Here is a 23,009-nt window from a genome sequence, read left to right as displayed (position 1 = left end):
CCTGTCTTGCCCTGCACCCTGAGGCATGCATCCCTTTGTTTCCCACACAACACCCGAACGTACACTAGCATCGGAGTCTGTATTAGACTGTTTTCACACTGATAATAAAGACATACCCAAGACTGGGTAATTTCTAAAGGAAAGAAGTTAACTGCCTCACAGTTCCATGTGGCTGGGGAAGCCTCACAATCATGGTGGAAGGCAAAGGAGGAGCAAAGTCATGTCTTATATGGCAGCAGATGAGAAGGAATGAGAACCAAGCAAAAGAGGTTTCCCCTTGTAAAACCATCAGATCTCATGAGACTTATTCACCACCATGAGAACAGTGTGGGGGAAAATGCCCCCCATGATTAAATTCTCTCTCACCAGGTACCTCCTACAACACGTGGGAATTATGGGAGCTACAATTCAAGATGAGACTTGGGTGGGGACACAACCAAACCATATCAGAGACTTTCCTCAAAAAGCCTGGAGCAAGCTGCCCTACAGAGGGACTGGTAAATAGTGGATACTGCGCTTTTACATCATTAAGTACAATGCTTCTTTTATGTCTTAAATAAACTAATATACAGCAGCATGTTCAATTTCGTTCCACAGAGGAAAAGTATGCCTGGCTCTGCAGAGGTCACAAGGCGTGTGAGACATTGATTAGGACAAAACACCCTTCTAATTTAAGACATGATGTGTGTGTGTGTGTGTGTGTGTGTGTGTGTGTGTGTGTATGCATGCATGTGTATTTATATGTATACTTTTTATTGAGTTAAAATTCACACAACATAAAATATTAAAGTGTATAAATCAGTGTCATTTAGTACATTCACAATGCTGTAAACCATCACCTCTTTCTAGTTACAAAACGTTTTCATCACCCCAAAAGGAAATCCTATACCCATGAAACAGTCACTTCCAATCCCCTCATATCCCCAGCCCCTGGCAACTGTTAATCTACCTTCTGTCTTCATGAATTTATGTATAAAGAATATTTCTTATAAATGGGATTATACATTATCAACTTTTTTTGTTGTTGTTTTTCTTTTGAGACAAAGTCTCACTCTGTCACCCAGGCTGGAGTACAGTGGTGCAATCTTGGCTCACTGCAACCTCCACCTCCCGGTTTCAAGCGATTCTCCTGCCTCAGCCTCCCAAGTACCTGGGATTACAGGTGTGAGCCACCACACCCAGCTAATTTTTATATTTTCAGTAGATACGGGGTTTCACCATGTTGGCCAGGCTGGTCTCAAACTCCTGACCTCAGGTGATCTGCCTGCCTCGGCCTCCCAAAGGGCTGGGATTACAGGCATGAGCCACTGCATCTGGCCATTATTGACCTTTTATACCTGGCTAGTTTCATTTATCATAATGTTTTTAAGGTTCATCCCACTGTAGCATACATTAGTACTTCACTCTCTTTATGCCTGAATAATATTCCATTGTATGACTATGTCATATTTTGCTTTTCAATCATCAGCTGGTGGATATTTGAGTTGTTTCTACCTTTTGGATATTGTGAATAATGCAGCTAGGAACATTCATGTACAGTTACTTGTTTCAATACTTATTTTCTGTTCTTTTGGGTATATAGCTGGGACTAGAACTGCTGGGTCAGATAATAATACTATGTTTAACCATGTAAGGAACTGCCACACTGTTTTCCACAGTGGCTATCCCATTTTTCATTTGCAAAAGCAATAGACAAGAGTTCCAATTTCTCTGCCTCCTCAGAGACACTTGTGATTGACTTGTGGATTACAGCCATCCCGGTGGGTGTGGTTTGCATTGTAGGTTTGATTTGCGTTTTTCTAGTGACTAATGATGTTGACCATCTTGTCCTATGCTTATTGGCCACTTGTGTATCATCTTTGGAGAAATGTACATCCAAGTCTTTTGTTCATTTTTAAATTGGGTTATTTGTCTTTTTACTGTTAAATTCTCTCTCTAGTTATTGAATATAGACCCTTATGAGATTACAATTTGTAAATATTTTATCCCATTATATAAGCTGTCTTTTCACTTTTATGGTAGCATAAAAGTTTTTAATTTTGATAAAGTTCAATTTATCTGCTTATTCTCTAGTTACTAGGGTTTAAAAGTCACATCTAAGAAATCACTGCCTAATTCAAGGTCATGAAGACTTACACCTATGTTTTCTCCTAGAACTTTGATAATTATTTAAGTCTTTGATCCATTTTGACCTCAAGTTTTATATATATGGTGGATGTATACCTATCAAATACAGAAAGCAACTTTCATTCTCTGCACATAAATATCCAGTAACCCCAAAACCATTCTTAAAAAGATGATTCTTTCCCCCATATGATGGTCTGGCACCCTTGTTAAAAATCAAATGACTATAAATGTATAGGTTTATTTCTGAACTCTGCTTTCCATCCATTGATCTATATGTATATTTTTATATCAGTAGCAAAGTCTTAATACTGTAATTTTATAGTAAGTTTTGAAATTGAGAGTATGAGTCCTCCAATTTTGTTCTCTTAAGATTGTTCTGGTTATCTTGGGCCCTTGCATTTCTATGTGAATTTTAGAATCAGCTTGTCCATTTCTACAAAGAAAGTCATCTTGGATTTTAATAGGGATTGTACTGAAACTACAGATCAATTGAATGAGTACTGTCATCTGAAGAATATTAATGAACATGAGATGTCTTTCCATTTATTTAGGCCTTCTTTAATTCCTTTCAAAGTTGTGTTGTAGTTTTCAGCATAAAATTCTTGCACTTTTTGGTTACGTTCATTTCTATGTTTTTAAACCTTTTTTATATTACTATGAAAATTGTTTTCTTAATTTCATTTTCAGATTGCTTATCACTCATGTGTAGAAATAAAATTAACCTTTGTATATTGATATTGTACCTCACAACTTTACTGAATTTGTTATTAGCTCTAATAGTTTTGTGGATGCCTTGTAATTTTCTATATAGAAGATTATATCATCTGTGAATAGCATTTACTTTTTCCTTTCCAATGTGGATGACTGTTATTTCTTTTTCTTATCCAACTGTCCTGGCTAGAACACCCAGTACAATATTGAATAGTAGTGAAAGCAGACACCTTTGTCTTGTTCTTGATCTTATGGGGAGAACATTCAGTATTTCACCATTAAGTATGATGTTTTTCATAGACGGTTTTTTTTGTATGTGTCCTTTATCAGGTTAAAGTTTCTCTTCTAGTCCTAGTTTGAGGATTTTTATCATAAAAGGATGTTAGATTTTTAACAAATGCTTTTCCTATGCATATTGAGATGGTCATGTGATTTTTGCCCTTGAGTCTATTAATATGGCATATTTCATTGATTTTTGTATATTGAGCCAACCTTGCATTCTTGAGAAAAAATCGCAGTAATAGCATATAATTTTTTTTATGTTGTTGGATTCAGTTTGCTAGTGTTTCGTTGAGGGTTTTGCATTTATATTCATAGGGATACTGGTCTATAGTTTTCTTTCCTTGTTCTGTCTTTGTCTAGTTAGGTTATAAAGGTAATGCTGGCCTCAAAAAATATGTTGGAAAGTGTTCTCTCCTCTTCTAATCTTTTTTGAAAGAGTTTTTGACACACTAGTGCTAATTCTTTAGACACTTGGTAGAAATCAGCAGTGAAGGGGCTTTTCTCTGTGGAGAGTTTTTTTTTTTAATTAAATCAATCCATTTGCTTGTTACAAGTCCAGTCAGATTTTCTATTCCTTTGTTCCCTCTCCATTCTTGTGCTGTTATTGTATTAATATTACATCTTTGTGCACTGTGTGCCCATCAACACAGATTTATAATTTTTTTGTATGCAGCTGTCTTTTAAATCAGCACAAAAAAAGAGTCACAAACAAAAATACATTTATACTGTCTTTTATATTTGCCTATATAGTTACTTCAATGGCAATCTTAATGTCTTCAAGTGGATTTGTCTAGTGTCCTTTCATGTCCGCCCCAAGGACTCCTCTTAGTATTTCATACAGGGCATGTTTATTAGTGATTTAGTCTCTTCATTTGTTTATCTGGGAATGTCCTAATTTTGCCTTCATTTGTATGGAATAGTTTTGCTGATAACAGAATTATTAGTTGAAGTATTTTTCTCATGTTGAATATGTCATCCCACTTTCTGGCCTCCATTGTTTCTGATGAGAATTCAGCTACTAATCTTATCAAGGATCCATTGTATTGGATGAGTTGCTTCTCTTTCTCTGTCTTTGAATTTCAAAAATGTGATTATAAGTTTAATGTGGATTTATTTGAATTTATTCTATTTGGAGTTAAGATTATTAAATATGTAGATTAATGTTTTCCATCAAATTTGAGAAATTTTTGGCCATTATTTCTTCAAATATTTTTATGCCCCCTTCTCTATCCCATTCTTGACTCCCATTATTCATATGTTTGTATGCTTGATAGTATCCCATGAATCTCAGGTTTCTTCATTTTCTTCATTCCTTTTTCTGTTTCTTCGGAGACTGAGTCATTGCAGTTGGCTTATCTTGAAGTCTGCCAATTATTTCTTCTGCTTCTTCAAACCTGCTGTTAAGCCTCCTCTTCCTTATTAATTTTTCATTTTTGTTATTGTATTTTTCAACACTAGGATTTCTATTTGGTTCTTTTAAATAGTTTCTACTTCCTTGTTGATATCCTCTACTTAGTATAACATGTTTTTCATATACTTCGGTTCTTTAAATGTGATTTCTTTTACTTTTGTGAACATACTTAACACAACTGATTAAAAATTTTTGTCTATTAAGTCAAACATCTGAGCTTCCACAAGGACAAGTTCTAAAGACCGATGTTTTACTTCTTGTGCATGAGCCTTAGTTTCTTCACATGCCTCATAATTTTTGCTAACAATTGAACATTTTAAAAAATGTATTATGGCAAGCCTAGAAATTAGAATCTCCTCCTTCCCCCAGGTTTGTTGTTGTTCGTTTAGTGACTTTTTTGAACTAATTCTATAAAGTCTCAGTTCTTTGTTGTGTGACCACTTAATGGTCAGCTAATGAGTGGACAACAATTTCCTTAAATGGCTGGAACCAGTAAGTCTCTCTGATTTTGCTGAGGTATTCTGTTTGCTTATTGGGATACACCTTCAACACTCAGCCAGGCAGTCAGTGACTTATTTATCCTTTACTTCTTGCTTCCACAGAGACTGAAGGTCAGCCACAAGTGGAAGCTTAGGACATACTTGGGTTTTAAGTAGGAGCATAGCCCTAGAGATATACATGGTCCTTAGGTTTTGGGGAATGTGCTGGAGCTTTCCAAAGGCCCTATGAATATCTAATCTCCCAGACTTTCCTTTTAAGCTTTTTGATTAGTCTATTGTTTGCCCCAGCTCTTAACTACTGTCTCAGGCAGCCACAAAGCTAAACACTTCCTATAATTGCTTTAGACAAATGCTCTCCCCGAAGAAAATACTTTCTGCATTGGAAGAGCTCTGAGTCAGGTCACAAAAAGACAATCTTGTGAGTGGTGTCTTCCAAGGAACCTCCAGACAGTTCAAATAGTGACAACTCTCCAGTTGTGATGCTTTAAAGCAAGCTTGTCCAACCCATGTGGCCCAGGACGGCTTTGAATGCAGCCCAACACAACTTCATAAACTTTCCTTAAACATTATATTTTATTTTTAGCTCTTCAGGTATCATTAGTTTTAGTATATTTTACGTGTGGCCCAACACAATTCTTTCAATGTGGCCCAGAGAAGTCAAAACATTGGACAGCCCTGCTTTAAAGGATCTCTAACCCCATTTTGTTCCACCACTGGCTGCCAGGCTGTGGTGATCACTGTGCTTGTGGGTTGTTGGATTTCCAGGTTACCAGAGAGCTGGAGTTGGGGATGGGAATAGGGCAAGTTAAACCTCCACAAAGCTCCCTTTCACACCAAAATTCATCCATGTTTCTTGGATAAATGCTCTCCAGATTGTTGGAAACTTTGGTTAATTTCTAGAGTTCTGAGAAAAGTGATTCTATTTTTTTCCAATTTTCTTACTGCTTCTGTGGAGAGGAGTATTTGCATAGGTCTTTACTCCATTTTCACTGCTCTGACTCTTTTTTTAAACATTGCATTCTATTCCACTGCATGTACTAATATCATTTCATTGTTTTTCACAATATATCTTCTCCACATTTTTATCTGGAGAAATTCTAAACCTTCAGAAAAGCCATAAGAATAGTATAATAAGTGCCCACACATCCTTGGCTAGATTCACTAAGTGTTAACATTTTGCCATATTTGCTTTTTTTCTCTCTCTGAAGCATTTGAGTTAGTTTCAGACATCAAGGCAACTTCACCTTTGAAGACATGTATCTCCCAAGAAGCAAGATACTTTTCTGGTTCATTAGAAAAATATAATAATCATACTCAGGAAATTAACATGTTTACAACAACATAATTTATATGGCATATTCAAATCCCCAGTAAACAATTCAGAATGCAGGCACATCTCCATAAAGAGTTGGCACACCAAGCAGAATCATGCTTAGCTCAGCCTCTGGCAAATGCCAGGTGAGATGGTCAGAGGCCTGAGATACTGCCGTCATCTGCAAGGTACAACTCCCTGCCCCTGTTTCCCAGGGTCTGAGACTAATTATCTGCTTGGGAGGGATCTACTGTGCAGCTTATTTCATTTTAGGAAATGAGATGGTTATCTAAAAATCCTTGTTTAAGAAAAAAAATAAAAGCAAATCAACAATGCTTCTCAAATTTCTGAAAATGAACAAACAAAAATCCTGGAATAAACCATTTTCCCCAGATAAAATCTTCCTGGAGGTATCTGTCAAATCATTTCAAAGAGGTGTGAAATGCTGACACAACCACTGGCAAGGTAGGTCCCTGATAATGACAACAACCCTCTCCTAGCATCACATACACTCTTTGGCAGGGCGGTGCCTCATTTCTAGCATCTCAATCTCAGAGATGATTCCTCTGAAGGATGCTTTCATGTCCTTGTGACTGGGCAAAGATGAACTTGCAATGTAGTAAATGTCAACTTACAGTGTAGTAAATGTCAATTCATCTACCAGTTACATTAAAAAAATTTTTTCGGCCGGGCACGGTGGCTCACACCTGTAATCCCAGGACTTTGGGAGGCCAAGGCAGGTGGATCACGAGGTCAAGAGATCGGGACCATCCTGGCCAACAAGGTGAAACCCCATCTCTATTAAAAGTACAAAAACTAGCTGGGTGTGGTTGCACGCACCTATAGTCCCAGCTACTTGGGAGGCTGAGGTAGGAGAATTGCTTGAACCCAAGTGGCGGAGGTTGCAGTGAGCTAAGATTGTCCCACTGCAATCCAGCCTGGCAAAAGAGTGAGACTCCGTCTCAAAAAACCAAAACAACAACAACAAAAAATTTCCTATTACATAGCTCCAAGCAAGCACCTAAAGCAGTATTTCTTACAGTAAGTTCCATTAACCACCCACATCAGCTTCATATGTGGAACTAGTTCAGTGATGGTTCCCAGGCTTCATCTCAGGCCCATTGATTCAGGATTGCTGAGCCTGGGTTAAAGGAATCTGCATTTTGAAAAGCACCAGAGGTTATTCCAAGGTATGTTTATACTGAAGAACCACTGAGCTAATCTGAGATTAACTGAAGCTTGGAAAAATCTATAGAATAAGAATCAGATATTGAGAACCGATTTGTACTTCTGTCTATGCTAGTAGCTTTTAAACATTTTGACCATGATCCTTACAAAGGAATATATTACACATCCTGATGCAGCACACACACACACACACACACACACACTGAAATTAAACTTTCATGAAAGAATATCTATCCTTACTACTTGTGATTCACTCTGATATTTTCTATCCTATTCTACTTCACTTTTAAAAAACTGGACATAAGCCACAAAATCGATTTCACAACCCTCTAATAAATCACAAACTGGAGTTTGCAGAACACTGATCTATAGCAATCAACTGCAATGCAAAGCTCAATTGAGTAAGAATAAACCTAGGGAGGGAGAGTGTAAAATATTGCATACTGGTCACTAAACAAGATTTTTAAAAAGATATTAAAGTACATGCATTTAACTGGATTTATAACAGCTTAATCACAATACTGATTTCCAAATAACATAAATTTCACTGAGTGTGACTATAAATCTTACTACTTTCAACTAACAACTATGGGTTTTAGGAGCGAGCATATTAGAGTGAAAATGTGGTGGTATGCTAACACTATAAGTGTGGAACTTAACACGAGGCTCTGATTCTGGCTCTCCCATATTGCAGAGACCACAGCCTGAGTCACATTCTCATTAAGTCTCAGTTTCTTCATCTATGAAGTAGGGCCCACAACAGTGTCTATCTCATCAGGTAATGAATATTAAATACTATAATTTATGCAAGTTATATTATTCAGAAATAAGACACCTCTGAACAAAAGTTTTATTACCTTAAAAATAATTTAAAAATGTTTAAATAAAGTTTCATGTATAAGCTTATATATAGATTACTGTGGGAGGCTGGGTGTAGAGGATCACACTTGTAATCCCAGAATTTTGGGAGGATGAGACAAGAGGATTGATTGCTCAAGGTCAGGGGTTTGAGACCAGCCTGGGCAACATAGGGAGACACTGTCTCTACAAAAAATATATATAAAAATAAGCCAGGCATGGTGGCACATGCTTGTGGTCCCAGTTACTAAAGAGGCTAAGTTAGGAAGATCACGTAAGCTCAGGAGTTGGAGGCTGCAATAAGGTATGATCACACCACTGCACTCTAGTCTGGGTGACAGAGCGAGACCTTGTCTCAAAAAGAAACAAAATATATTACTATGTGCACAAATTTACTATATACCTGGCATTATTTTTCTCTTGATGAACAAACCTTGAACATTTTCTCTGCATGGTGTCGTGCTAAGCGCTGGAATTAAGGAGTCACAAGACATAGTACTACTTATTGAGCAGCTTATAATCTAGTTGCAAAATTAGGACAACAGGAAGAAATGTAAATCATCAAATCACGCACCAAGTGCCAGATATAAGAGGTGTAGAAAGTGAGTACAGTTGGAATTCAGAGCGTAAAGGACTGGGAATCAGAAAGAGCTCCAGAGGTGGGAACTTAGGTGGGGAGTGATAGGGGTTGAGGTTTGAGTTAACAAAAAGGAGGGTGGAAGGAACCCCCAAAAGAGGAGAATAATGGGAGTGAAGACAAACATCAAATTCTGCTCCCAGTTTGGCTGGGGAGCAGTAAGTCGTAAATACAGGATTAAAAGCAACAGCCCGTCTGGGGACAAGGCTAAGGCAGTGGGGGAGGTAGGAAGACTGATCTGGAAGGTGGAGTGTGGTATGGTAGAGTGAAGTCAACTCAGGCTGGCTGCAGAGGTCTGGGCATTCCTAGGAGAGGTGGCCTGACCAGCAACACCCTAAGAGAAGGCAACACATGGCCCAAAGCATCAGTGACATCAACACTACAGATATCACTGGTTAATAGAATGAGAATATCAACACCGAAAATTTATTTATTTTATTCCCTATGCAACTAGTCAACTAGGTATAGGTATAGGTATATACATATACAACTATATACATATACCAGGTATAGACATATACATACACAACTTAAGAAGTTCAGGTTAATTTTGCCAAAGTTTACGTAGCGTTACTTTAAACACCAACCAACCTGGTCTCTAGCATGAAGCGAGCTGGATAGATTGACGACTAGATGTTTGCCAAAATTGGAGGCAAACCATCTCTACCACTCGAATGATTTTACTTTTCTTACTCAGATTCTATGCATTCTTTGCTCACCAAGCTACCTTCTGGTTGAGAATTCAGCTTGCCAGGTAATTTGATATGGAGAAGAATGTATCGATGAAAGGATGACCTTAAGCATTGCAGTCACTACAAGGGGTCTAAACTGTCCTTCTACTTACCCATGGGACTCATGTAAATTTGGTTACCTGTAACCCTCAGCAAACGTCTGGTCACTCTTTGATGTGCTGGAAATCTGCTATACCCAGTAGGAAGGAGGCTGTCAAGCCTAGCTGCACTTCAGAGTCACCTTGGGAGCTGCTTAAAATCTCTCGGGGTGGGGCAGCCAGCTGGCTGCAGTTGAGGGAGCAGCCCCCAGGTGGACTACCACCTTCTGGTACAATTGTTCTCAACTGTGGCTTCACATTAGAATCATCTGGGAAACTTTAAAGAACCTATGTCTAGGACTTACACTGACAGAGATGTTAAAACCTACCCACAGGGCAGGGGACATGAATTTACATCATTCATGTTCTTCGTTTCTAAGCAGAGGTGAGAACATTGTAATGCACTGGAGTCAAGGAATTTCTATTTCACTTGCATTCAGGATATTCAATTATTTTATTCTATTTGATCTCAGACACAGGCATAGCTTTAAGTTGTTGCTGGTTTTAAACTCTCAACTCACTATCGCTTTAGAGCAGAGATGGACACAATTTGTCTGTAAAGAGGCAGACACTGAACAGTTTAGGCTTTGCGAGTCGCACAGCCTTTGTGGTGACTACTCAGCTGCACAGCTGTAGACAAAGGCAGACACAAATAATATGTAAACAAATGGGCATGCCTGCATTCCAATAAAACTTTACTTACAAACACGGGTGCAAGACCCAATTTGGCCAGTGAGCTGTAGTTTGCTGATCTCCTGCTTAAGAATGCTTGAACAATTATAACTAGCATTCAGATCTTGGGCCCATTCATACAAAACTAGCAACAAAGCATAAAAAGTACACTCAGTCTTAGAATCTTATCCTTCAACTATCATCCTATTACTATTTACCAGAAACTCAAAACAGAGGGTACTGTTTATATCTCCATTATATGGATCTACTCAGACTATTTCTGCCCCTGAGTACCACTGGCCATACTCAAAGCTTCACTGGCTTAGAAACCACCCACCCTGATTACTCAAATCACCCCCCTGCAAACCTCCAGGGCAAACTACAGGCCAGTGTGCACTGCCATTCCGGCTTCCTTACTGGCAGAAGATGCCATGGGGATTACTTATTCATTTATTTTTATAGGGGAAAAAAATCCATCTCTGCTGCTTTTGAATACATTTATTCCCCATGCAACTGATCAACTAGGTATAAATGTACAACTGAAGGTCTCAAGCTTTCGGTTAAATAATTTGTATTCCACTGAGTAAGTTTGATCAAGGATCCTGCCTCGGCCGCCATTTCTGGTTTCCCCTGAATGTCTCAAAATACTTAATGAATGAAAGCCCAAAGGGTGAGACTGTTTGCTAAGTGGATGAGATCTGAGCATAGACTTCACTCTTAGCCTCTGAAGCTATGGCTGAGACGGAGTTCACTGAACAGCTGTGCTCCCCCTAATTCCTACTCTGCAACATAAAGAAGTCCCCACATCTATGGTGCTAAAAGTGACAACATCCAGTTATGTGGAAGCTCAAAGAAGTCCACGTTCTCCTCACCCTTGATGTGTGCAGTTTATCTCCAATGACAAAGTCATCACCCATGCACACTGAAAACCAGTGTCAGGCAGGGTAGTCTCCTGGGGAAGAGGAGTGCAGACTTTTCCCTGCACACAGCCAGCAATCAATCCATCCCAGGTCACCCACAGTGTAAAGGAAAATAAAACTAAGCAGAAGTTTCAGCCTTGGATGTGTGTTCCTGAGCTCAGTTACCAGGACTCCTTATGACGGCTCCGTGTTGTACTCACTTGGAAGTGTTTTCAAGTATTCCTTTGACTTCATTTATTTCTTCTTTCCCAAAGTAAACAACAGTGAGATGGACTCTCCCATCCTGCTCAATGCACATCTCCCTGCAAAACAAAACACATGCATGTCTGGTGCCTGTTTTCACATTGACAGGCACGGCACAAACAAATACCTTTTCGTAAAGTGCAAAAGGGTCTTGAAGGAAACTAGGTAAACTTCAAGAAGAGCAGAGATGGGAATCCAGGACCTTTCTGACTGGCCATTCCGTAAGGAAAAAGACCAAAAGGGAGAGGTAAGAAAGATGAGAATTCCACATGGAAGAAATAGGGAAGATGATACTGACCCAGGCAAGACACATGCAGGGCTCACTGTGGTCACAGGCTTGGTTCTGAGAATTCTGTCTCTTTCTGGTGGAAGAAAGAGCTACCTCAGCAACCCAGAGCAATGGCAGAGGTTTAAAAGCAGACAAAGGATAGAGAACAGAGGCCTAGGATGTAACGACATGTTTCAAAACCAGGAGCTCCCACTTAGCCACAGTCCCTGCAGACTCAGTCATCACCAACCAACAATGAAATCCTCTTTATATAAAATATCCCTTTCACAAACTTCCTAGACAATACCTTAACTTCCTCCGCCAGGGTAGAATAAAGGCACATACAAGGCCAAGTGCCAGAAAAGCTGCTTGAAATTTGTGCATGCAGTGGGAAAATTCCATCCTAGAATCCGGAGAGGGTCGCCCGCTAAGTATGAAGAATAAGCATTCTCATTTTTCTAATAACATCTTTGCTGTCTCCCTCTCTGGTATTTTTAAATCCATTCAAAGTACTTCCTGTTTTTAAGCAGTAAGACAGATGCATTGGATCTTTACTCTCTGCGACTAGGTGAGGTGCCTTAAAAAAGGCAAAGTAGGCAGGGCACGGTGGTTCACGCCTGTAATCCCAGCACTTTGGGAGGCTGAGGCGGGCGGATCACGAGGTCAGGAGATCGAGACCATCCTGGCTAACACGGTGAAGCCCCATCTCTACTAAAAATACAAAAAAATTAGCCGGGCATGGTGGCAGGCGCCTGTAGTCCCAGCTACTCGGGAGGCTGAGGCAGGAGAATGGCGTGAACCCAGGAGGCGGAGCTTGCAGTGAACCAAGATTGCGCCACTGCACTCCAGCCTGGGTGACACAGCGAGACTCCGTCTCAAAAAAAAAAAAAAAAAAAAAAAGACAAAGTAGAATTTGTTGTGAGGTCTACCTCCAAGGTTGCGTTCCATTCATTCGTGTACTCTTTTCCTTCATTCATTCAACAAACACTTGGTGACAACACATCATGGGCCAGATACTCTACCAGTGGGTCTTAAGAAATGAGTAAGACATGTCTGCTCTTGAGTTCTCTACGTACTATGTAAAACGAACACTCTCTGTAATATAACAAACAAGTGCTTTAGAAGAATATGAGTCTCGTACTGTGAAAAACCATGGCTGGCTGGCTGAACGATCTTTGTTTTGCTCTAAACAATTCTCAGTAGACTCCATCCACTAGAAAGGTGTGTGTGAGAAAGAGCGTGTACGTGAGTGACTCTGTCCATATGTTTTTGGTTTGGAGGCAAAAGTTTAAAAAGTAGGCCAGGCATGGTGGCTCATGCCTGTAATCCCAGCGCTTTAGAGGCAAAAGTTTAAAAAGTAAAGTAGGCCGGGCGTGGTGGCTCATGCCTGTAATCCCAGCACTTTGAGAGGCCGAGGCAGGAGGATCACTTGAGGTCAGGAGTTAAAGACCACCCTGGTCAACATGGTGAAACCCTCTATCTACTAAAAATACAAAAGTCAGTCAGGCATGGTGGTGCAGGCCTGTAATACCAACTACTTGGGAGGTTGAGGCAGGAGAATCACTCAAACCTGGGAGCCAGATGTTGTAGCGAGCTGAGATGGTGCCAGTGCACTCCGGCCTGGGCAACAGAGTAAGATTCCATCTCAAAAACAGTAACTAACTAACTAACTAACTAAATAAATAAAATGCATGAGAATGGAGGAGAATTGTATTCATTGTGTATTCAAACTCCTGGGTTTGCACTGTTATTCATACCCAGACACATGGTGCCTGGCTCCCTCGGGCAGACTTACATGCCTCTGATATCACTTCTCTATAAACACCTTGGTAACACTGTCTATGGAGCCTTTGCCATGAATCTCAGGAAACTCCAACCTCCTAAGATCCCTCTGGGGAGCTCATCATTTTCCTATGGTCTCTGTGCATGAGCTCCCCATTCCCACTGGGTCATTCTTCTGCCTGAACCTGGAAGCCTGAAAATTCTTTGATTGATTGATTGATTGACTGAGACAGGGTCCCACTCTGTCACCCAGGCACTGGTGCTATCTTGGCTCACCACAACCTTAACCTCCCAGGTTCAAGTGATCCTCCCACCTGAGTCTCCGGAGTACCTGGTACCACAAGTGTGCGCCACCATGCCCAGCTAATTTTTGTATTTTCAGTGGATACAGGGTTTCACCATGTTGGCCAGGCTGGTCTCGAACTCCTGACCTCGGGTGATCCACTCGCCTTGGCCTCCCAAAGTGCTGGAATTAAAGGTGTGAGGCGCCATGCTCGGCCTTAATATTCTGTTTCTATTCCACAAAAACTCTTCTTAGGATGTTTTTTCTTAAAACAAACAAAAAAATAAACCCATAAACCAGTTCTTCCCCTAGATATTGTAACAAGAGGGTACGGAGAGTACAGAGGCTAATTAAGATATATTTCCTATCACAAAACATATATCACAGTCACTTAGACACCTATATTTCTGTTTCCCAAGAGGCCAAAAGCCCTTCATGGTCTTTGAGTTCTGTTATTGATCCGCATGCCTGCCCTGTGGAGGGAGGTACGTGGCCATTGTTCGCAGTCTTAGCATACAGGCGAGGGAAGGAGTTCCAGTGACCTGACCGAGCTATGGAGGCAGCCAGGCATGAAAGCCAGGTTTCCTAAGCACCTGCCTGGCAGTCATCTCCCCAGGTCACCTGGACCGCATGAGGGATGCGCCTGTTAAGTCTGACAGCTTTGGACTCACTGTCTAGGACCCCACTACAAAGCTGGGGGGCTGGTATGGCCAGGTGGAAGGGAAAAGCCACAAGAAAACTCCAAATGTAAATGGGCTGTGGGGAAGGACTGTTCAACCTGAGTTTTTGATGGGAACCAGCCAGATAGAACAGGCAGATCTGATGGACTGGTGACAGGCTGATCTGAGGCCTGATTGGAGGAGGGGTTGTACCCTTAGGGTGATAACTCATCCTAAGGGAGGCTTTTTCAACCTCTGCAGTGCTAACAGTTTAGACCCGCTAATGCTTTATTGTGGGAGGCGCCATGATGTGCACCGTAGGATGTGTGGCAGCATCCCTGTCCTCCAGCAACTGGATGCCAGGAGCACCCACCTGTCCCATATTTGACAACCAAACAGGTCTCCAGACCTTGCCAGATGTCCCAGAGCAGGGGGAGGTGGGTGTACAAAATCACCTTGGTTCTCTGTCAGTGTCTTGAGGGAGAAACAGGCTCAGTAAAAACAACTGACTTGTCAGAGGGGCAGTGTGCTTGTCAAAGTGATGCACACCTCTGGGGTGGGTCCTGTTCTCCAGCCAGCTCTTGTGGACTCACCTGTGAGTCCTAGAGAGACAGAGCTACAAAAACCATGGGAAGGCTTTCTTCACAGCAGACAAAATTTGAGGGTACTGGGAGCTCAAGCCAGGACTTTTGGGGAATGTAATGGTGTTACTGTGATAGAGATCGTGGTGGGTATGGTAGCAGCAGCAGCTCCATGCCATTACGGAGTGATAGCCCCTCTGGCTGTTGTCAGAAGCATGGGTGTGCTTCATACAACTGATGCTTGTGCAGCCAGTGGAGGTTGAATTTAACATCTGCACATGTGTGAGTTATCACTGAGGATACCTAGAAAGACTGAGAGGGCCAGAGAAGGTTGGGAATCTTGCCAGAGTAGGTAAGAGAAACAGAGGGGGAAACCTGTGTTTCTTGCAGTTAAGGATACCTATCTTTATACCTCATAATTTCGTGGTCTAGGGAATCATGGATTCAATAACAAACACTTACTGGGCACCTTTGCGTGCAATGAATTATCCTAACTGGAGGAAGAGTTACAAAGGATGACCATGTATGGTCTTTGCAGTGGAACCAATCATCCAGGTTTTCCTGAAATTTTCCAGATTTTAGCAATGAAAATCCTGTATCCTAGAAAACTTCTCAGTCCCAAGCCAGTTGGGACAACTGGTCACCCTCCCTACTGCAGGAACTTTATAGATTTTTTTTGGAAGCAACAGACAACTAAAGAACTATAATACAATGCAGGATGCAATAACCACGGTAACAGACGTAAAATGAGCTAAAAGGCTGAGAGGAGAGTATGGTTATTTCCACTGGGTGCAAGGAAAAGGGGGACTGAGGAGGAGGGGGATTCAGGCTGAGCCTTGACAGGTGAGTAGCCACCACGCACATGAACAAGGGCAAAGGCAAGGCTTTGACAGCTGAGAAAGGCATAGATGCAAGGAAATCACCTCACTATTCTTTCCTAAGTCAATTTTCTACTCAAATATTCAGGTATGTGATGAACATCTATTTAAGCTTTAAGCAGTGTCCCATGCAAATGAAATGACATGTAAGAGACCTGATGTTCCCACTGTAGTCTTCCATGGTTACAAGAAGAAATTCCTTGGCACAAAGAAATTGGAAATGAAGAGAGTTAATCGGGCTAACTAAAATATGGCTTTAAAATCAGCATTCTTCTTTTGGTTTAGAGGGTCATCTCCCCTCCCCTGTGTCAAGATAAACTTATTGATATATAATTATTCTATTCCATCATTTGAGTAGTCTGATCAGTGTTAAGAAATGAGTAAATTTTGACTCTCAATCAAGCAATTTGGACCTATTTTCCTGACTGTCCATTTCAAAACAGAAAATGAGATCATTTGCCATTTGGTCATTTTTTACTCTTGGCTAGATAGATGTTCCTACATAACCCCTGGCTCAAGTGAAATAAAAACCAATTTCTAAAAGTCCCCAAAGAGAAACCTTTATCCAAATACAATGAATGATATAGATTAGTATCTCTCAAACACATTTGCCATCCAACTTTCTTGGTGCAGCTCTGGTGTACAAAGAGTGAAATGGCCTATGGGAGAGGTAGAGGGGCTTGGGGAAGGCAGGAGGATTAGACTATGCAAAATATATCATTTTCCTGTTGGGGAACACAAAGGAACTAGGAATCTCTATCATGATCCAACATTTGATGACCTGAGGCCTTTCTGTCACAAAACCAGCCTAGCTTTAACATGCCAGGCTCATTTCAATTTCCAAGATTCTATACTTACTGCTTTAAAATAATTTTCCTGAGATTTTCAGAACCATCTTAATGGTTCTAGGCCAACAAAATGAATAAAAGGGAACTGCTAAAGAAAATTCAAGTACAAGATTTCCTTGATACTATATTAAAATATCATAAATGTTAGAAAGAGAACATTAAGACAAAAATTACCAGTCAAGTCTGAGGAGGAATATAGCAACATGAAAAAGGGTTCTCAGTCCAGCTGGAAGCAGTCAAAATAAAAAATCAAGTAAACTTGGAATTGAGAAAGATTTTTTTTAAAGCAAAGTAAAGAATATTTTCCATAAAAATTCTGCCTTTTTCCCATCAGAGAGGCTCAGAGATAAAGACCAAAGAAAATCTATAGCTTTGTTATTATGAGGTTCTTCCTGCTATCACAAGCAAAATAAACAATGAAGTAACCAGCTGGCTTAAAATCTAGAATACGGAAGGTAAGAGAAACAAAGCAGCCAAAAAACAAATTTGAGAATAGTTTCAACAGCAAAATGGTGTGGAAGACGAAAGAAGAAAGAGGGGGAGGAGGAGGAGGAAGGGGAGGAAAGGGAGGAAGGGGAGGAAGGGGAGGAGGGGAGGAGGGGGAGGGAGGGAGAGGAGGGGGAGGAGGGGGAAAAGGAAGGGGAGGAGGGGAAGGGAGGGAGGGGGGGAGGAAAAGGAGGGGGAGGAGGGGGAAGAGGAGGGGGCAGAGGAGGCAGAAGAGGAGTGGAAAGGGGAGGAAGGGGGAGGGGGAAGAAGAGGGGTGGGAGGAAGAGGAGGGGGAAGAACAGGGGTCGGAGGAAGAGGGGAGGGGGAAGAAGAGGGGGAGGAGGAGGAAGAGGGGGAGGAGGAGGAATATGGGAAGAGAGGGAGGGGGAGAAGGAGGAGAAGGAGAAGAAGAGGAAGATGAAGTAGGTTTAAGCCAATATGCGACTGGACAAAAAGGAAACAGAAAAACAGCAGGAGTTACATTTAAACCAAGCTTTCCTTGGTGAGCTCCCTCTGTTCCCAGCCACAGGTAGAGTCTGCAGAGACCCAAGAGAGGCGGAGGGGAGGGGCATCAAGGGGTGAAGAAACGGCACCTGAAGCCTGTGAGGGTCCCACATTAGCCAGGACAATGACGGCAGGAGAGGAGAAGCCTGCCACAGTTCCAGGCATCTGATTTCCATAAATAAAAATGAAGTCATTTGCAGGTACAGTGTCTCACACCTGTAATCCCAAAACTCTGGGAGGCTGAGGCAGGTTGTAAAATGATCTTTACGGAAGATCACTTGAGGTCAGGAGTTTGAAGCCAGCCTGGGCAACATAGCAAGACTTTGTCTCTACGAAAAATCAGGATGGATGTGTTGGCATGCATCTCTAGTCCCAGCTACTCAGGAGTCTGAGGTGGGAGGATCACTGGAGGCCAGGAGTTTGAGGCTGCAGTGAGCCATGATCGCACCACTGCACACTAGCTTGGGCTACTGAGCTTTTTTAGAGACCCTGTCTCTAAAAAAACCACAAAAACAAAATGGACTCACACAGCACATACATAGACCCACAGCACCAAGAACAGAGTAGTCTATATTGCTATTGAGGGGTGCAGTGGGACTTTTATTCTCACTGAGAGATGACAATACTCAAGCTTTAGCATCAAGTTTTAGCATCATGATTTCTTGTAAATTTGAGGAGTATCATTTATTTGGTGGTTCAGTGCCTCTTAAATGAAGGCCCTTAGGGTCTGGGTGCTAGGAGAAAGCTCATCTCACCCAGTGGATGACAGACTTCTCTTCACTAAATATGAACAGCCGGAGGACTCTGGCCTTTATTTTACCCCTTTCTCCTTGCCTTTTGGGACGTTCTGAAACCTAGTGTTTTTGACAGGTTTTAACTTTCTATTAGTCTCAATTTTTAGGTGGACCTGTCCCTCTTCTCATATTGTTATTGAGTCCTTGTTCATCGAACTTAATAAAAATTGTTTTATTAAACTTGTATTTTTTAAAACACAAATAATTTTTGAGAGTAGTTGAGATGACTATAATGACAAGAAACAATAATGACAATAAATAACTTAGTCCACACACTCTGCACACCAAGGAATCTATTTCGTCCCCAGGGACCACCCCAAGCACTGTTCTAGAGCACAAAGATGTAGCCTTTGCTTCCTTGCAGATTATACCCGTGCCTGGCCAGCACCCCGGGTGAGCCATTTTCTGCAGACCTAGCCTTCCCCAGAACCACTTTGTGCCTCATGACCAAGGCTGCTCTTTCTTGGGAATTCCAGGTTCCACATCTCTTCCTTCTGTCCAAGAAGACATATTTATTATAAGTTTAAGCCATGCAAGTCTTTTCTAGGTGAGTAATTAACAAACTGATGCTGATGTGGAATAACCTACTACTGGTAATAATCTGCATAGAACTGCAAGGAGCTGGGCCCATCTGGACCAAGACTTTGCTTTTACAGAAGATACTAAAGCTGACATATATGAGGCAACACGTAAAGGATTCCTCAACCAACTGTATGAGAGCAAAGGGTGCTGATATTTTAAAGGTGACGCATGGGAAGGACAATGCTTTAAATGCATTAATCTCAAACAGCAATCACTGCAAACTGTGTGCCAAAAATAGTTGAAAATGGCAACAATTTTGCCACCAATAAATGACCAATGAGGGAGACATAATCTTCTGCTGTGAATTTCAACAGACTGGAGGCCAAGGAAAGAAATGGAAGGTTCTACATTAGCTCCCTGTGGCTCCTGGCCCCACTGGCCACCTCCAGAAGGGAAGTGAATTGGTGAGAAAACAGAAGAGACACAGGTCCAGGCGTGAGAAGGCAACCTGTGGGACCTAGGGAAGACACAGGAGACCTTGGCTTCCACCTAGGACCTCGGCACCAACAGCAGGAAGAGCCACAGGGGGCCATTTTGGTCTTTCTACAAATTGTAATGAAAGTGGAGAGGGAAGGTAGTTGCATCCCAACTACTTGCGAACTAAGCTTGTGAACTAACCGCTACAAATAAAAAAAAAAAAAAAAATGGAGCGGGGAAGGGGAGATGTGACGTAAGCAAATGAAAAAAGTTAATCACATGTAGTCAAGATATTTTATCAGAACAGTTAGAGGAGAAGGGATTAGAAATACTGAGAGCCGACGACATATATGCATTTCCCCCACAACCCACAGAACCGTTAGAAACAGCCAAAACTTTCCTTTTTCCTCTTTTTGACTGGTAGGCGTGGAAAGAGCTGTTGAAGACGAGCAAGTGAGCTGGAGACGTGAATAAGTGGTGCCGACTCTTTGTCATGTCCCAGGCCTCAGCCCTTATGTGAAGGCATTCTGAGAGCCAAATATGATACATCTACCCTTTGGGAAAACAATTAATTCCTCCTACACCAGGTGAGCCTGGTAAAACTCACGTATCCATCCCAGGGCTCAGAGGAGCCAGAAGAACAGGGAACTTCAACAAAGGCAGTACAAAGCCCCTGGGGGTTCTTCCTCTCCTACATCCAGCTTTTATACTACAAATAAAGTGAACAGAGAAATACCCTGTCCTCAAAATACCCACAATTCTCAGTCAAGATGAGGAGAGAGCCAAGGAGAATCCACCCATACTATGTTCGAGCAAACAGAAGGCTGGGTAGTCCCCTGTACATGATGAGAAAAGATAAAAAAGAAATCATAGCAACCACATCCCAAGAATCAGAACAAAATTAAAAGTTAAGAAACAGCATGCAAAGCAAAAGAAAAAAATGAGTCTGAAAGAAAATGTAACTCAAACAGAAGAAAATTTCTCAGAAATGTTTCACTTTATTGACAAAAATATGAATTTAATTTTTAAAAAGTCCAATGAGAAAACAATAAAAGCAACAGAATAACATCAGCAGGCACACTGTGTGCTCAGAAAATAAATCAACAGCCAAAATGCACAGAAGTAATACATTAGAAACAGCAAGGTACATAATAGATATGTTAGAAAATCAAATTACTGACACAATAAAGGTTTAAGTGAAAGCAGATAAAAGAGTAAGGCGTTAAAAAAAACCATAAATGCTAACAAATGGAGAAGATGTGTAAAATATATAATTGTGTCCATGAAACAGAGAATCCAAGAAATGAAGCAAACAGAACTCAAAAATAAAGCATCCAAAAATTTTCCTGAAAGAACCCGCAAAGCAAAAAAGGAAACTGTACTGCAGGAAAATCAGTTAAAGAACGACAGACATTGGCCAGGCGTGGTGGCTCACACTTATAATCTCAGCATTTTGGGAGGCCAAGGTGGGCAGATCCCCTGAGGTCAGGAGTTCAAGACCAGCCTGGCGAACATGGTGAAACCCTATCTCTACTAAAAGTACCAAAAGCAGCTGGGCATGGTGGCATGCACCTGTAGTCCCAGCTACTAGGGAGATTAAGGCATGAGAAGTGCTTGAACCTAGGAGGCAGAGGTTGCAGTGAGCCAAGACTGTGCCACTGCACTCCAGTCTGGGTGACAGAGTGAGACTCCTCCATCAAGGAAGGAAGGAAGGAAAGCAAGGAAAGCAACGGGGAAGGGGGAAGGGAGGGGGGAGGGGAAAGGAAAGGAAAGGACAATAGATACTGAGGTGAGACATACCGTGAATAAGTGAAAGTAATTAAAGACTAATTAAGGAATTCTTCAGGCATTCTGGCAAAAGCCATTTACAAGAGAGACAAAATAAAGTGGTCTTACACTTCACCAGATCATTCAACGCCAGAATATCTACAAAGTCCTGAGGAAGCAAAGTGTATCCCATGAATTTTAAGCCCAGCTAAGCTGTCTGTACACGATAATGACAACAAGTAGATACTCCATTCTCAAACACTTGTGACCTTTCTTGAAAACCTTTCTTGACCATACAATATAGCCAGCTAAGAACTCAGGAATGGAAAGTTATTGGAAGAGGACTGCTGATGAATACACGAAATCCACTTAAATCCAGAACTAGAACTGTAGAAACTGTAGTTATAAAGCAGAAAGTAAAGGCTGTAACCCTGTCAAGGTCAAAGTAATAGATTGCAGCCAAGCACGGCGGCTCATGCCTGTAATCACAGCACTTTGGGAGGCCGAGGTGGGCAGATCACTTGAGGTCAGGAGTTTGGGATCAGCTTGACCAACATGGTGAAACCCAGTCTCTACTAAAAATACAAAAATTTGCCGGGTGTGGTGGTGCACGCCTGTAATCCCAGCTACTGAGGAGGCTGAGGCAGGAGAATCACTTGAACCTGGGAGGCGGAGGCTGTGGTGAGCCAAGGCTGTGCCACTGCACTCCAGCCTGGGTGACTGTGAGACTCTGTCTCAAAATAAATACATAAATGATTGCTAACAAAAATCAGAAGATGAGACACAGAAGGCAGAAAGTATAGCTGTGCTGATTTCCTTTTGTACTGCAATTTTCAAACAAGTTACAAAATGTAGTAAAAAAATGATAATTCCAATCATTTTTTTCTTCTATAAATTTAAGCAAGATGCATTTTAAGTCTATAAGTAGAAATAGAATGTATAGTATATCTCATGTTGCACTGACTTATTCCCAGCTGGCAAGCAATTCTTCTGTCTGCAGCTATGCAAAGAAAATTGCCCAGAATGATGTTCAACTAATGTTAATAATGGTTAATTCCGGGAGGTGAGACCTGGAGTGACTTTTTAAATAATTTATTCCTTGTGCTGTTCTACTCTGCTTAAACATCTTATAATAGCCAAGTATTACCTTTTACAAACGAAAAAGTCATGTTTAAGTTATAAAAGCCAAAAACAATCTTTCACTGAATCTTTAAACAAAATATAAAACATATGGTAGCTATATAAATATTTAGAAAACAGAGAAAAAAAAAAAGAAATACAGATTGCTTCCACTGTCATCTTCAGTGTCAACCGCAGTTCATAGTCTCCAGTCCGGGGACGGAAAGGACTTTATAAAGACAACATCCAATATTTTTAAAGTAGCCCTTTATATTTTCTCCCAGTAATTTTATGGGCATGTTAATTGCATTTAAATATTTAATTGAATGGAGTTTACTTTGCTTTTTGGTG

General features: G+C 41.1%; 1 protein-coding gene across 15 annotated transcripts in view; it reads right to left on the bottom strand.

The window, feature by feature from the left end:
* Positions 1 to 23,009, bottom strand: part of CSGALNACT1 (chondroitin sulfate N-acetylgalactosaminyltransferase 1) — a 360,764-nt gene that overhangs the window by 25,664 nt on the left and 312,091 nt on the right. For all 15 annotated transcript variants that reach the window (XM_050801850.1, XM_050801848.1, XM_050801852.1 and 12 more), the window contains one exon: positions 11,648 to 11,749. In XM_050801850.1, coding sequence (XP_050657807.1) covers positions 11,648 to 11,749 — 102 coding nt within the window. The remainder of the gene's footprint in view (positions 1 to 11,647; positions 11,750 to 23,009) is intronic.

This window comes from Macaca thibetana, chromosome 8, assembly GCF_024542745.1.
Source record: "Macaca thibetana thibetana isolate TM-01 chromosome 8, ASM2454274v1, whole genome shotgun sequence".
NCBI lineage: Eukaryota > Metazoa > Chordata > Mammalia > Primates > Cercopithecidae > Macaca > Macaca thibetana.
The sequence above is the reverse complement of the archived record's forward strand: the minus strand, read 5'-3'. Positions and strand labels throughout refer to the sequence as shown.